This window comes from Esox lucius, chromosome 17 (genome assembly GCF_011004845.1).
Source record: "Esox lucius isolate fEsoLuc1 chromosome 17, fEsoLuc1.pri, whole genome shotgun sequence".
Lineage (NCBI taxonomy): Eukaryota > Metazoa > Chordata > Actinopteri > Esociformes > Esocidae > Esox > Esox lucius.
In genome coordinates this window covers 29,139,686-29,156,011 of record NC_047585.1, presented here as the reverse complement: position 1 = coordinate 29,156,011, position 16,326 = coordinate 29,139,686, and the positions used below count along the sequence as shown (strand labels likewise).

At 43.4% G+C, this 16,326-nt stretch overlaps 1 protein-coding gene and 1 long non-coding RNA gene across 3 annotated transcripts; both read left to right on the top strand.

Annotated features, from left to right (window-relative positions):
* Positions 1-218: 218 nt before the first annotated feature.
* LOC105017027 lies at positions 219-1,767 on the top strand. 2 transcript variants are annotated; one of them, XR_002198051.2, is made up of 3 exons: positions 219-489; positions 707-789; positions 910-1,767. It is a non-coding gene; the product is annotated as an uncharacterized LOC105017027 (long non-coding RNA). The 2 variants fall into 2 exon arrangements; XR_828498.3 differs by having other exon boundaries at positions 219-478; positions 910-1,766.
* A 285-nt stretch (positions 1,768-2,052) lies between these two features.
* Positions 2,053-5,090, top strand: LOC114828879 (proline-rich extensin-like protein EPR1). Its single transcript, XM_034287216.1, has 3 exons — positions 2,053-2,115; positions 3,434-3,860; positions 3,976-5,090. Exons 1-3 carry the CDS (start codon positions 2,053-2,055, stop codon positions 5,088-5,090), a joined length of 1,605 nt encoding a protein of 534 aa, XP_034143107.1.
* Positions 5,091-16,326: the final 11,236 nt, after the last annotated feature.

Genomic DNA, 16,326 nt, shown 5'->3' with positions numbered 1-16,326 from the left:
GATAAAGGCTTTGTAACGAGGACTCGCGTGGGAAACGCACGCCCTCCCCCCCCGGGCATGGTGTTCGGCGTGCATCATCGCCGGCCTTCTAGTCACGCCGCTCCACATCCCACGGCACTGTCATGTCTTGTTATTGCACACACCTGGTGTCCATTCCCTCGTTAGGTTGCCTATATTAGTTCCTGTGTTTCTGGGCGTCTTTTTGAGGTATTGTTCTATGTTTGGTGTTGCCCTGGAGAATACTGATGCATGCTTGTTTTGCGCTTGTGTGCTTTTGTTTTTTGCGTGCCATTTAAATAAGTTAAGTTAAGCTACGTTTCCCGCCTCCCTGCGTTTGGCTATTTTTATTCAACACACCACGACGACACCGTTGTGACAGGCTATATTTTTTTCAATTCTGCTAGCCGAAACCCAGTCCTGTCTGACTGCATTCTTTAGAACCCAGGCCAAGCCTGGCACAAGCCCCTTGGGCCTCCAGGTAACCGTTGGGTATGCACTGAAAATTGACAATTCTAATCCATCCATAAACACATATGGAACTCATACTGCTAATCTAGCACTAACCATAACACCTTCAACAAACTCTACAACTCCCAGCTCCAGATGGTCTGTGCTGTGCAGTAAACCGGACTTTGTGTCCCATCACTATTACTTCCTTCTGCACTGCCAGAACCCACTATGTACTAACACATATCTTCATATCCAGGACCTGTTGGTCCCTGTGACAGGAGGCCTGACCATGGGCATGTTGGGGGAAGCAGAGAAACCATCCAATGGACTCTGGGACAGGTAAGATTAAAAGGGGGGGGGGTGCATGTGTGTTTGAGGTAAGGGGCAGGGCGTGTTTCCTGATGTGTTCAGACTGAATTCAGTCTGAATTCAGTCTGTGTGTGTGGCTGTGTGTTGTAGCATGCCAGGCTTGCAGGGAGGAGAGTTGCAGCTCTCGGACAAGCCAGAAGATCACGAACCTGGAGAGACGTGTAAAGGAAATATGTTAGGCAATCATGCTGACATCCAGCTGACATCCACAGACTGTAGCCAAATACACCACATTTATCTTGAACAACTTGCAGGGGAGAAACTGAGTTCAGTTCCTTGCTCAAGGGCACAAAGACACATTATTTTTGCTTTGTTGGCGCTAGTTTCCCAACCAGTTACCTTTGTTACTTGCCCAATACGCTTACCACAAGGCATCTGCAGATACCCTGATATCTATAGAATCATAACACAACACCTTCAAAAACGTATCTCATTAATACTGTTTTTCTTCCATTCCTAAATCCAGGTGCCATATGTGGTAGAATAAACTAGACTCAATGTTGCAGTCTTACAGAGCATCGCTTCCCTATCCCATACCCTCCTCTTTACTTCCGGATCCCACTGCGAACTCCTACATGCCATCAGACACATCATAAACATTCCTCAGGACATTCCGCTCCCAGCGAAACGCAGGCTCTGTACCTTCAAAATTCATCCCGCCTTCATTATATTCACATAAGTGATTACTGCTTTGAAGTTGGTTTTGAGTTCATGTGTAGATAATACAGAAATTCAAAAATGGGTGCAGCTGTTTTGGTTATCTGCATACCAGTTTATTTATTTATTATGTGAGGAAGCATATTTCAGTCTCTGTATGGACAACCATTATATTCTTCTCTAATGGGATTCTGGTTATTATATGCTCTGTCTGGCCCTGTCCAGCCCATCACCACCTGTTTTTTTTTCAGGGAGGGGAAATCGTCAGGGATAGGTTATTGATAATTCTGTTATTCTTGCAATTACCCTGACAGTAATAAAATAATACTTACAAAGGAGATAACTTTAACGATGCTGTATTGTTTATCTCAAGTTCAACCATAGTGCATTTTGGTCAGGTGAAGTTATTAACTAGTATCAGTGCTCCAGGTAACAAGACAAAGTATGTGCTATGACATAACGGCATGTAACGGTAACGCATTATGTCATACAAAACATGTACAAATCCAATGTCTGCCGTGGTTGGTCTAAATAATACCAAGTCCAATGTAGCCTATGGTTATAAAATATGACATGATGCTTCTGGAGAAAATTGGCCATGACAAGACAAGCACAGCAGAAAGCCCCATACACAGCAGGGTGTGATGCACTGTGGTGTGACATATCCCTCCAGTAACCATCATTTGTGCCACAGTAGACCTTCCCTCTGTTCGGATCAGACGAGATAGCCTTCGTTGCCCTCGCGCATTGATGAGCCTTGGACGCCCAACACCCTGTTTGTGGTTTTTCCCTCCTCGGACCACTGTCTTTAGGCACTCAACACTGCTGACAAGGAGCACCCCAGAAGCCTTGTTGTTTCAGAGATGCCTTGGCCTAGTAGTCTGGCCATTTCTCCTGCATCATTTACTCCTGCCCATTTCTCCAGCATCCAACACGTTGACTATGAGAACTGATTGTTCACTTACCATCTAATCTACCCAGGCCGTGATGTGTGCCCTTATTAGGAGACGATCAACGTTATTCGCTTTGCCTGTGACTGGTCATAAGGTTTTGGTTCAGTGTATACTGAAATGCTATAATACATTTACATGTGAACATTTTGTGGCATATCACCCCCTGGAACATGCTCGAGTACTCATGCCACCATTAGAAACTCATGTTTGTCATCCTAACATACTATCTCCACCATGTTTAACCTTTGATATGGGGTCACTACTGTGGAATGCAGTGTTTGCTTTTTGTCTGATATAATAATATGTCCAAAGAGCTCCCCTTTGTCCATAGGATATGGAAACATTGCCTGTGAAGTCTTGATGAGCCCTGATAAGAGCTTCCAAATGTGATTTAGCAAACTTGATTTGCTGAAAGTCAATGGGTTAAATTTAATGGCAGACTCTTCACTTCCCCTTTTCTCAACATCTTTGACCTGAAGGTTGTTAATAACCCCTTTATGTACTCATGCCAAAGGCATTGAAAGTGAAAAATGTGCTGTCAAAATCTTGTTTTACTCAGATGACAGATTAGGGTTAGGGTATATATTTAATTTCAGACTCTTCAATTACACTTTTCTCAACATCTTAGACCCCAAAGATTGTTTATCATACTTTGGTAAACTCATATGATGTGTAATATTTTATAGTATGCTGAAAGCCATAGCCGAATGCATTGAGTGACCAATTCACAGTGAAAATTGGCTTTTACACAGATAACGTCCTAAACACACAGATTACATATTAATAACCCCTTTGGGAAGATGTTTAAATAGTATGCTGAAAGCAATAGTTATAAGTGACCAATTAGTAAAAAGACCAAAAATAAAACAATTGAATCAGTTTATAATTATGTGCAGATAATAAATGAAATCTAAACAGGTTTAGTGATAACTAACTTATTCAAATAAATGGCAAATACATGCATTTTTTCTTCTTGTAAATGTTATAAAAACTAACTTCATTAGCCTCCTTACTTTGGTCCAGAGCCTCTCCACACCTCACCCCTGTACTCCACACCCCTCCACACCCCTGTACTCCACACCTCACCCCTGTACTCCACACCCCTCCACACCTCACCCCTGTACTCCACACCCCTCCACACCTCACCCCTGTACTCCACACCCCTCCACACCTCGCCCCTCTACTCCACACCCCTCCACACCTCACCCCTGTACTCCACACCCCTCCACACCTCACCCCTGTACTCCACACCCCTCCACACCTCGCCCCTCTACTCCACACCCCTCCACACCTCGCCCCTGTACTCCACACCCCTCCACACCTCACCCCTGTACTCCACACCCCTCCACACCTCACCCCTGTACTCCACACCCCTCAACACCTCGCCCCCTCTAATCCTCACCTCTCCACCCCAGGCCCCTCCACACCCCTGTACTCCACACCCCTCAACACCTCACCCCTGTACTCCACACCCCTCCACACCTCACCCCTGTACTCCACACCCCTCAACACCTCGCCCCCTCTAATCCTCACCTCTCCACCCCAGGCCCCTCCACACCCCTGTACTCCACACCCCTCCACACATCACCCCTGTACTCCACACCCCTCCACACCTCACCCCTGTACTCCACACCCCTCCACACCTCACCCCTGTACTCCACACCCCTCCACACCTCGCCCCTCTACTCCACACCCCTCCATACCTCGCCCCTCTACTCCACACCCCTCAACACCTCGCCCCTCTACTCCACACCCCTCCATACCTCGCCCCTCTACTCCACACCCCTCAACACCTCGCCCCCTCTAATCCTCACCCCTCCACCCCACGCCCCTCAACACCTCGCCCCCTCTAATCCTCACCCCTCCACCCCACGCCCCTCAACACCTCACCCCTCTACTCCACACCCCTCCACTCCACACCCCTCCACACCTCACCCCTCTACTCCTCACCCCTCCACACCTCGCCCCTCTACTCCACACCCCTCCACACCTCGCCCCTCTACTCCACACCCCTCCACACCTCGCCCATCTACTCCTCACCCCTCCACACCTCGCTCCTCTACTCCTCACCCCTCCACACCTCACCCCTCTACTCCACACCCCTCCACACCTCACCCCTCCACACCTCGCCCCTCTACTCCTCACCCCTCCACCCCACGCCCCTCCACACCTTGCCCCTCTACTCCTCAACCCCTCCACACCTCGCCCCTCTACTCCTCACGCCTCCCCCCCACGCCCCTCCACACCTCGCCCCTCCACCCCACGCCCCTTCACCCCACACCCCTCTACTCCTCACCCCTCCACCCCACACCCCTCCACACCTCGCCCCTCTACTCCCGCCCCTCTACTCCACACCCCTCCACCCCACTCTCCTCCACACCACACCCCTCTACTCCACGCCCCACCACCCCATACCCCTCCACACCTCTCCACACCTCGCCCCTCTACTCCCGCCCCTCTACTCCACACCCCTCCACCCACTCTCCTCCACACCACACCCCTCTACTCCACGCCCCACCACCCCATACCCTTCCACGCCCCTCCACACCTCGCCCCCCACCTCACGCCCATCTGCCTCACACCCCTCCACCTCACACCACTCCGCACCACTCCAAACTCCTCCACTTCACACCATCCAATGAAGTTGCAAGTAATTTATGACCTGCCCTCTAAGTCCTGTAAGAACCAATCCCTCTGAGAGCAATGATATGCTGTGGCCCATATTTTCCACATTCAATAACATGATCTTTTTGTTGGACCGTTAAAACTATTTTATTTTCTCATAAATCTATGGAGAGAGAGTAATTTGTCACGCGTTCTGTAAAACGTGTGGGTTTGGTTTGGCCGACCACTTGACTACAAAAAGCAAGCACATCAAGATCATATCGTTCATGCACTAAAAACTATTTGCAATGACAAAAATTGATGCACACATATTTATTAGTTAAAGACTCTTTGAAAAGTCAGATGAAAATTATTACTTGAGTACCTGGGGAATGAGAAACATTATGGAATGGGACAGAATAACACCAACCCCATAGTTCATTGTGTTGGACACAAGCTATACATTTTACAAAAGCTTAATCATTGATGAATAAAAACAGACAAAAGTAGTGTTTGTTTGTTATACACTGTTCAAAAAACTTAAGGGAACACTTAAATCACACATCGAGTCTTGATGAACGAAATATATGAAATATAAAAATCTTTGCTGTACATTGTGTAAATCGTTGAGAACAAAACTAAATTACAACTTTCAGTGGAAACCAAAATCACCAACAGATTGAGGGGTGGATTCAAAGTCACACCGAAACTCCAAGTTAACAATTGAAATCACAGGCTGTTCCAACTTGCGTGAATTTCATCACAGGAACTCATAATGTGACTCAGTAGTGTGTATGGCCCCCATGTGCCTGTATGCACTCCTGACAACGTCTGGACAGGCTTCTGAGGAGATGGCGAATGATGTCCTGGGGGATCTCCTCCCAGACCTGGATCAGGGCATCAGTGAGCTCCTGGACAGTCTGTGGTGCTACTTGGCGGCATCGGATGCACCGATACATAACGTCCCAGAGGTTCTCAATTGGATTCAGGTCTGGGGAACGTCAGGGCCAGTCAATGGCATCAATGCCTTTGTCATCCAGGAACTCCCTACACACTCTGGCCACATGAGGCCGAGCATAGTCCTGCACCAGGAGGAACCCAGGGCCCACTGCCCCAGCGTAAGGTGCACCATCATCCCGGTACCTAACAACAGTCTGGGTACCATTGGCTAGCACATGGAAGTCTGTGCACCCTCCAATGATATGCCTCCCCAGACCATCACTGAACCACCGCCAAACCGGTCATGCTGGATGATGTTGAAGGCAGCATAACGTTCACCACAGCATCTCCAGACTCTTAAGTCTGTCATGTGCTCAGTGTGAAACTGCTCTCATCTGTAAAGAGAACACCTGCCGATACGGGTGTTCTCTGGCGAATGCCCATCAAGCTGCATGGTGCTGGGCTGTGAGTTCAGGTCCCACTAAAGGACGTCGGGCCCTTATGCCACCCTCATGGAGTCTGTTTCAGTTTGGTCACAAATATGCACGCCAGTAGCCCGCTGGAGGTCATTTTGTAGGGCTCTGGCAGTACTCCTTCTGTGAGCACTTGGCCCAATTTGGGACTACTATTTTTAGGCAAAAAAACAGGCACAACAGGCCAACCTGATTTTGCGTACAATCCAACGTCCACTGAGCACAAATGCTGAGTGGGTATGTACTCTATTCTCCCTACTATATGAAAATACAATGAGGTTATTGTATAGATTCTTTGTCTATAGTAAAGTGACACTTCTTTAGGAAACTGACCAGGAATATTGAAGACCACCAAATCAATTTGATTGATACTCTGTAACTTTGGCATGGCATTATGGCACAATTTGAACTGTGGAGTCTATTCATTGCCCACTGTGTAAACAGTATCAGTGTAGACAATACTCAGACCACTCAATGTTTCAGCATGCAATGCACCTAGCAGCACTCTCAGACATACTAGCTCAGTTTTGACCTTTCACCTAGTCCAATATGTTTGCTTGAATTTATTTAAACCATTCACATATTATCGAATCTTGTCAAATCTAATTTGAGGTCCCATTGTCTACATAACATAAATCAGATAAAGGAACAAATAGTTGTTTCATACAATTACTATGAAATGTCATTTTGATCTCCTCTGGGGTCTTAGATGAACAGCTCAAAGTCAGATAAAAATTCATTCTCTGATCATAGCAATGGTGATCTCAATGCTGCGAGGAATTGAATTAAGACCCGTGAATTGGGACCTGTCTGACATATTAAACAGTCCTGTTGTTGCCCTGTAAGTGACACAGCACACACCCTGCACCACAGTAGATTATGAGTTGCAATAGTATATTTGTGGTCAATGGCCAAGATCTTTATACTTTAATTTCCGCCACAAGTTAGTTCAATAGCTGACTTTGATTGTATTTGGTGATAAAGTGAAACAGACGCCAGAGTCTAGAGTATCCACATTTTCTCCTGCTAATTCCTTTCTGGATGCTTGAACAGTACCTTTCACATATTTTCTGTCCAATCAAAATATTATGGAAAATTATTTTGTTCATCTCTAATGTGAGTGCATGTGGTTTATTGCGTATTTATTTGATGGAATCCTTTCCATGAGCAGATATTGTGGTCTGTAATCTATATGAATTAAGACATTCGAGAGGCTATTTCTCTGGGATGACAGGGTCAGCTACCAAGACAAGCACAATGTGATGCGAAACATGGGATATGTTATGTAGAAGAGAAACAAATAAACAAAGGAAACTGAATGGTAATGGGGTGAGATTGGGATTTGTAAACCAGCCAGGAATATGGAGTGAACCCGGAGATAGAGGAGAGGGGGTCAACTACAGACCACTCAAAATACGATCTGGGCTGGGACTTCCTGCAAAACAATCCGCCATTTACTTCAGCTCTAGAATCCCCTTTATTCTCACTCCTTTTCCAGATTCAACTTCTTGGGTCTTGAGCATTTTGAAGGAGAAGCTAAAGTGATGTTCATTGTTGTTCTCATCCAATCATGGGCACTATGCTCAACCTCAGCCTGTTTCTTTACTTGAAGCACAAGCCAGAACTCGTTTTTAGATCACACATTGCTTCACACTGTTTGAAGGACAGAAGTCTGTGCTTTTTAATCCAAATAATATTCAGAAAATGTTTTACTTAAAGTAATTTAACAGAAGCTCTCTCAGAGCTAGAGTAGTGAGTGCCTACATCTGCTTCCCACTCTGGTTCCCATCAAACCATTGCGCTGTAAACACCTTGTTGTACCAACTGTGCTACACTCATATCCATTATGATACTCATTTTGTCTCAGTACTTGATACATCCCTAGTAACAACCTTCAGATTGTTTTGACTATATGGACATTTAGCAACATGCTACAATGCTGTACAATGTTTATTATTATTTGCCCTCACCCTAAGTGTGAATAGAAAAAAAAAAAGTCAAACAATAGACTGGCTTAAGGGGGGTTGAATCCTAAATCAAATTCTTAACACAGAATGGACTCGCCCTGGTTACTAATTGGCTACATTTCATGAGCTAAGAGGATGAATTTTTGTTTCAAGTACATGAGATTTACCACACAATGATTTGATGCTCTTTGGTGCTGAGATGGGCAGTGAATGTTTGCTCTTGTAATTCTGCCCAACAATAATATAATTAAACCTCTATGACTTCTGGCACATGTTGGAAACCATGGTACTTTGCTAAAGCTAGCGCTAGATCAGTCAACCCAGCAAACTGTGGCCATCCTAAGGACGTCCAGAAGATGATGATACACCTCCTATTCTAGGGATTTCTTAATGACACATTTTTGTAGGCAGGGAACGACCTGACCCACTATGGCCTTCTGCACCAGGCTATATACTACACTCAGTATACAGTACCAATCAAAGGTTTCAGTAGACATGTATTTTCTTTTTACTTATTCATCTGGACCGTAACTGTTTCTTTGCTCGGGAAAACACTATACATTTTTTTTTTTTTAGATGGATAAAAGAAATCTAATTAAAAACATTTAAAGTAACTTGACAGAAAAAAGAGTTGAAATGTAAAGCTGAAGACAGAAATGAATTCAAGACAAAGGTGCATCTGAAGAACAATATTCTAAGGTGACTTTCTGGCTCATCGTTCAGCTGGGATTAGGTAAATGTTTCAATGACCACCACATTAGTAATAATAATCTTATGTGCATGTTTGTGTATTGAGTAACTGAAATGTCATTGCTTTTACAAACTCATTACAGTGGGGCAAAAAAGTATTTAGTCAGCCACCAATTGTGCAAGTTTTCCCACTTAAAAAGATGAGAGAGGCCTGTCATTTTCATCATAGGTACATTTCAACTATGAGAGACAAAATGAGAAAAGAATTCCAGAAAATCACACTGTAGGATTTTTTATGAATTTATTGGTAAATTCCTTGATAAAATAAGTATTTGGTCACCTACAAACAAGCAAGATGTCGGTCTCTCCCAGACCGGTAACTTCTTCTTTAAGAGGATCCTCTGTCCTCCACTCATTACCTGTATTAATGGCACCTGTTTGAACTTGTTATCAGTATAAAAGACACCTGTCCACAACCTCAAACAGTCACACTCGAAACTCCACTATGGCCAAGACCAAAGAGCTGTCAAAGGACACCAGAAACAAAATTGTAGACCTGCACCAGGCTGGGAAGACTGAATCTGCAATAGGTAAGCAGCTTGGTGTGAAGAAATCAACTGTGGGAGCACTTATAAGAAAAAGGAAGACATACAAGACCACTGATAATCTCCCTGGATCCGGGGATCCACTCAAGATCTCACCCTGTGGGGTCAAAATGATCACAAGAACGGTGAGCAAAAATCCCAGAACCACACGGGGGGACCTACTGAATGACCTGCAGACAGCTGGGACCAAAGTAACAAAGGCTAACATCAGTAACACTTCTGCCAGGGACTCAAATCCTGCAGTGTCAGAAGTGTCCCCCTGCTTAAGCCAGTACATGTCCAGGCCCATCTGAGGTTTGCTAGAGAGCATTTGGATGGTCCAGAAGAGGATTAGGAGAATGTCATATGGTTAGATGAAACCAAAATATAACTTTTTGGTAAAAACTCAACTCGTCGTGTTTGGAGGAGTTGCATCCAAAGAACACCATACCTACTGTGAAGCATGGGGATGGAAACATCGTGCTTTGGGGCTGTTTTTCTGCAAAGGGACCAGGACGACTGATCCGTGTAAAGGAAAGAATGAATGGGGCCATGTATCGTGAGATTTTGAGTGAAAACCTCCTTCCATCAGCAAGGGCATTGAAGATGAAACGTGGCTGGGTCTTTCAGCATGACAATGATCCCAAACACACCGCCTGGGCGTGCTTCAGCTCCCTCCAAAGATTTTCTATTGGGTTCAGGTCTGGAGACTGGCTAGGCCACTCCAGGACGTTGAGATGCTTCTTACGGAGCCACTTCTTAGTTGCCCTGGCTGTGTGTTTCGTTGTCATGCTGGAAGACCCAGCCATCTTCAATGCTCTTACTGAGGGAAGGAGGTTGTTGGCCAAGATCTCGCGATACATGGCACCATCCATCCTCCCCTCAATACGGTGCAGTCGTACTGTCCCCTTTGCAGAGAAGCATCCCCAAAGAATGATGTTTCCACCTCCATGCTTTACGGTTGGGATGGTGTTCTTGGGGTTGTACTCATCCTTCTTCTTCCTCCAAACACGGCGAGTGGAGTTTAGTCCAAAAAGCTCTATTTTTGTCTCATCAGACCACATGACCTTCTCCCATTCCTCCTCTGGATCATCCAGATGGTCATTGGCAAACTTCAGACGGGCCTGGACATGCGCTGGCTTGAGCAGGGGGACCTTGCGTGTGCTGCAGGATTTTAATCCATGACGGCGTAGTGTGTTACTAATGGTTTTCTTTGAGACTGTGGTCCCAGCTATCTTCAGGTCATTGACCAGGTCCTGTCGTGTAGTTCTGGGCTGATCCCTCACCTTCCTCATGACCATTGATGCCCCATGAGGTGAGATCTTGCATGGAGCCCCAGACCGAGGGAGATTGACCGTCATCTTGAACTTCTTCCATTTTCTAATAATTGCGCCAACAGTTTTTGCCTTCTCAGCAAGCTGCTTGCCTGTTGTACTGTAGCCCATCCCATCCTTGTGCATGTCTACAATTTTATCCCTGATGTCTTTACACACTCTCCATTGTGGAGAGGTTGGAGACGGTTTGTTTGAGTGTGTGGACAGGTGTCTTTTATACAGGTAACGAGTTCAAACAGGTGCAGTTAATACAGTTGGAGAACAGGAGGGCTTCTTAAAGAAAAACAAACAGGTCTGTGAGAGCTGGATTTCTTACTGGTTGGTAGGTGATCAAATACTTATGTCATGCAATAAAATGCAAATTAATTAAAAAAAATCATACAATGTGATTTTAGATTCCCTCTCTCACAGTTGAAGTGTACCTATGATAAAAATTACAGACCTCTACATGCTTTGTAAGTAGGATAACCTGCTAAATCGGCAGTGTATCAAATACTTGTTCTCCCCACTGTAGCTAAATAAAATGGTCAAATAGTTGACATAGTACTGCTATTTTGAAGGTAAAGATTGCTTACATTGACAAATAAATTAGCTACCCAATGTCAACATTTCTATATAAGCTAGCTAGCTAAATACTTACATGAGGATCTAATCTTGCACTTGGAACTGTCAGAGGCAACTCAAATATCACTTCATAATTAGGTATGATAAATCTTTTATTGCTGCAAGTTCTCAAAGCACTGCAAAACCTCCCCTGCAAACAGAACTCTTGTGACTAACTAAGGTGTATCTGGAGCTTGGAAAACAAGTGTAACCCTCTTCTACCTATCTTCTATTTTGGGGAAGATAAACTAATTTAAATAGATTTTACAGACTATGGCCGTAAAACCAAGCCATTTTCTTGTCTACCGGTAGCTACCTAGCTGCCATTTTTTGTACACAAATGAGGGCTGATGAAAAAAATACATACAGGTCATGTGATTAGATCAAGATCAAGCGCAGTGGTTAGAGCAATATTTTTCAGACTTCGGTGATACTAATTACTACTGCTATAGATCAAATGTAAATTAAATTCTCTAGCCATATATTTCAAATGCACAACCCCTTTAATAGATACAAGATTCAAAAACATGTTTCCCACGGCAACAAAAAAGAAACACGCCTTGAGTTGATTTCCTGACTGTGAGCTCCCATGTGGTATGCTAACTCACCATGATGTTGTGACAGATAGTAGAGGTGGTCTGATATTAATTACATCTGAAATGAGATCCAAAAGCTCAACCCTTGCCCTGGCAAAGATCACAGCTTTGGATGCCGTCCCGCTGGTGTGAAATATGAGAATCCCAACTAAATCCCATCCAGTCCACAGAAACCAAACTCCCCACCGTAGACTACTCTGATCGGGTACCTGGTGTGTCAGAAGTGATGGTCAGGGTAAAATCACCCTGACACACACACACACTTGCATACACAGATAGAAGTAATCCCAAATTGGGCTTAATGCTAACATCAAGCCTAGCTGCCAGGAGTAGAGGAATTATGGCTGAAATAATATAAACCAAAATAATAAAGATTTTTTAATTCCTTATATACCTACAAGCATGATGGGCCTTTCTATCTGTACAGCATGTACAGAAATTGAGAGCAGTTAGTTAATATAGATGGACAATAACTCTAAATCCCAACTTCAACCCAAACCTAAATCTCATCATCAAGTCCAGGGTATCACAATCTTGGAGATCCCTCAGGACACAAGACACCGTCTCATCAGGAGCATGCCCAGATGTTGTCAGGAGTGCATACAGGCACATGGGGGCCATACACACTACTGAGTCACATTATGAGTTGCTGTGAACAGCCTGGGATTTCAATTGTTTTCTTTGATTTTCGGTGTATCCAGCCCTCACTAGGTTGGTGATTTTGGTTTCCATTGATTGTGGTTATGTAATTTTGTTCTCAACAAATGACACAATGTACAGTAAAGATTTTGATCTTTAATATATTTCGATCATCCAGACCAGATGTGTGATTTAAGGGTTCCCTTAATTTTTTGCAGCAGTGTATAAATGAACAGAACAGTTGTTCAGTTTTCAAGTTAATTTTTCAAACTAATTATTGCCTAGTGCCTATTTAAACTTTCTTGCCAATCTGTCAGTTGTCATTAACTTGTCTCCTAATTGCTTAAGATATTCACAGTTCTATCCCCCGACCCTAAACCACCCTGGACTAGTTAATAATATTCTGGTCACATTCGGTAAGGTACTGTAATGGGAGGATGAGACAAGTTGTGCTGTTGTAAAAATTCAGTCTTGTGAACTTTAGAGGCAGGACTCTAAACATTGCCCCTTTGAGTATTCATAATTTCTTTGTTTTTCAAATTGGGGATAAAAATTGAAATTCTTACTATGTTGATTCCATTTTTGATTGGGCCATCTTATACGCATTCATTAAAGAATCTGTGATTTCTGTGACTGTAACTGCAATCAGAATTTCTTTTATTTTATTCTATGTTGTGAGTATGGTGTTTTTTTAGTGTTTTTTCAAGTGTGAACTGTCCTCAGACCACCTTTGTAAATGGGGCCCAGATCTCAATAGTTCTCCAGAATTAAATTAAAACAAAGACTAAACAAAAGAAATGAACATCCCTGTGGGGGTGACTCACTCTGTAACCGGTGACTTTAGAAGGGTGTCTAGTCCATTTCCAATCACAGCCACAGTGCCCTTGGCTCATCCAGGAGCTGCCTGTCTTCCCAGCCCTCAAGCCCACGCACCGTCCATTAGCTAGCATTACAGCTCTACACTTCTCTGGCAGCTTCCTCTCAGTTCCCAGTTTGACTTCAAGGTCTGGCTGCAGACGGAGTAGAGCCTGGCTCAAAATGGTGGTGTTCTAAAGGTCACCATACAATTCATAGATTTAAAAATAAAATAATGTATTGCTCTGGATGGACTCTAACCTCCAAATGAGGCTAGTCCATAGAAGGAAAACACATCTCTCTGAAGTTAATGTTCAAGTAACAGAACAGACATTTCTCTCACAGAAACTATGAATTAATTCATTTTTGTGACTAATTTCATAGTGAAAAGTGTTCAGGCAGGATTACTGCAGGAGACCAACGGGGGTGTGGTTGTCGATAAAGATAAACAATATTGACCTTCCAGGTGTGATAGCGTGTTCCTGAAGCCCTGGTAATGTTCATCCTAAACAGGTTGAGGACCAGTGGCTGAGACACGTGCAGTTATCGACCGGGCATCAGCAAAGCAGAAACAGGATCAGTCATCATCTGTAATCAGGTTTTCACAGGATGACTTGTTGACTGCTTGACTTTGTACTCAGCTGTAGCTGCACAATAACATTTTTCTCTCTTACAGATCCATATCGTCTGGACAATTTAAAGCAGGATGTTTAAACAAGCACTAGGGACAGGCTAAATGATGTATGCATTCATTTCTTCTCTATATAGTCCTGTACATGAGGGATGTTTGATTAAGATTTAGTACTGAAGATTATCCTTTTACTCAGGCGTCTGTTTATGAGCTGAGTGTAGTATGTTCACACTCAGTTCCAGCCTTTTTACGCTATAGGTACATACATTGCCCTCCACAATTATTGGAACCCTACATAAAGTTCACAGAAAAAGGCTACAAATAATCTGTTGTTTATCAGCAGTAATTTCACTTAAAACATAAGACAGAAATCAAACCTTTAATGTAGGTGAAATTCTTTCAAAATGCAGATTTTGATATTCAAAAGAATACATCATACTCAGCAATTGGAGGAACCAAAGAATAGTGATGATGCTTTCAAATACGTTTTAGTTAAATCTATCAAGCCAATACTTAGCAGCATGGGTATCTGTGGATCAGTAAAAGTTATGGAAATAGAGTCCAGTTGTTTATTAAGGCACTTCGGTATGAATATTGGAGAATTCTGAAATAATTAAAGCAATTGTGGCAAGTGATGGCATGAATTCATATATAATGTAATGTCTGTCATGTAATGTTTGTTTTAAATCATCAACCAGGAGAAAGTTAGCTTTAATATTGAGGAGTATCACTTTGTAACTAAAATACCAAAATAGGTAAATATCTCTGAGGAAATCTTAATTCCAACACATAAGATTTTAGTATCTGTAGAGGCACCAGTCACTAGCCAGAAAATGCACCAACCAAATTGGTCATGATAAATATAGATTGGAAACTAGTTAGAGGCTTAATTACATTAGGAGAATGTTCGCCGTTGCCGAACATTCTTAACCTTGTCTCTGAACCTGGTGGACATATCTCTCTGAACCTGGTGGACATTTCTCTCTGAACCTGGTGAACATTTCTCACTGAACCTGGTGGACACGTTTCCCTGAACCTGGTGGACATTTCTCCCTGAACCTGGTGGACATTTCTCCCTGAACCTGGTGGACATTTCTCCCTGAACCTGGTGGACATTTCTTGCTGAACCTGGTGGACATTTCTTGCTGAACCTGGCGGATATTTCTCACTGAACCTGGTGGACATTTGTCCCTGAACCTGGTGGATATTTCTCCCTGAACCTGGCAGATATTTCTCCCTGAACCTGGCAGCCGAACTTCTCAGGTTATCTATCAGCCTTGCCATTAGAAGTGACTACCACCCATCCCTTGCCTCCCTTTTCCTTCAAATACAATTAGCACCTGTCAAACCATAATACAATGTCCAGAAAGACTGTGAAGCCTGCAAAAAATACATTATAAACAACATAATACATGATTTACCACCACTTGATAAAGCAGTAGTCCGCTAGCTTAAGATTAACTATTAGTGAAGCTATGCTTCCAACCCACTCAGCCTGTGTTTTATGCTTACTTATATAGTGGTACTAAGACATATAGTACATTTTCTCAGATGCTAAGCTTTTTGTATTGTGACCTTAGCAAACATACTTTTTGGGTCTGACATAAAAAGTCGAGGATGATAATATATAACATAACATCACACACACTGTTTTAACTATTTCCAATATGTAATCCTAGATATAGAAGAGCACAACTCATCCGCATCAAACTGTTATGATAAGGGATTCATTTCATTTTGGAGATAAGGAAAATGTGAATTATTCTTTAGTTAACACTGGATCTATGTTTAAGACAGCAACATCCCATTCCACAGTGTTTCGTGTAACATATGAACATGAACACTATACTTTGGAATGAGAAGTATTGTGGAGCATGTTTGTTGAATTTCCCCATGAAGAGGGATCTGGGTTAACCACCTTTGCCCATTTTTGTGCCTCTAGGAGTGAGCTTGTCAAAATAAAGACCTCTTGCTAAACCACT

Excerpts from the sequence above, each read along its gene's own strand:
- LOC114828879 (XM_034287216.1), top strand. The coding sequence starts at position 2,053 with ATGCTTCTGGAGAAAATTGGCCATGACAAGACAAGCACAGCAGAAAGC. Across the intron at positions 2,116-3,433 it reads AAAGCCCCATACACAGCAGG|CCTCCTTACTTTGGTCCAGA; the intron begins GTGTGATGCACT and ends TAACTTCATTAG. Across the intron at positions 3,861-3,975 it reads CCAGGCCCCTCCACACCCCT|GCCCCTCCACACCCCTGTAC; the intron begins GTACTCCACACC and ends TCTCCACCCCAG.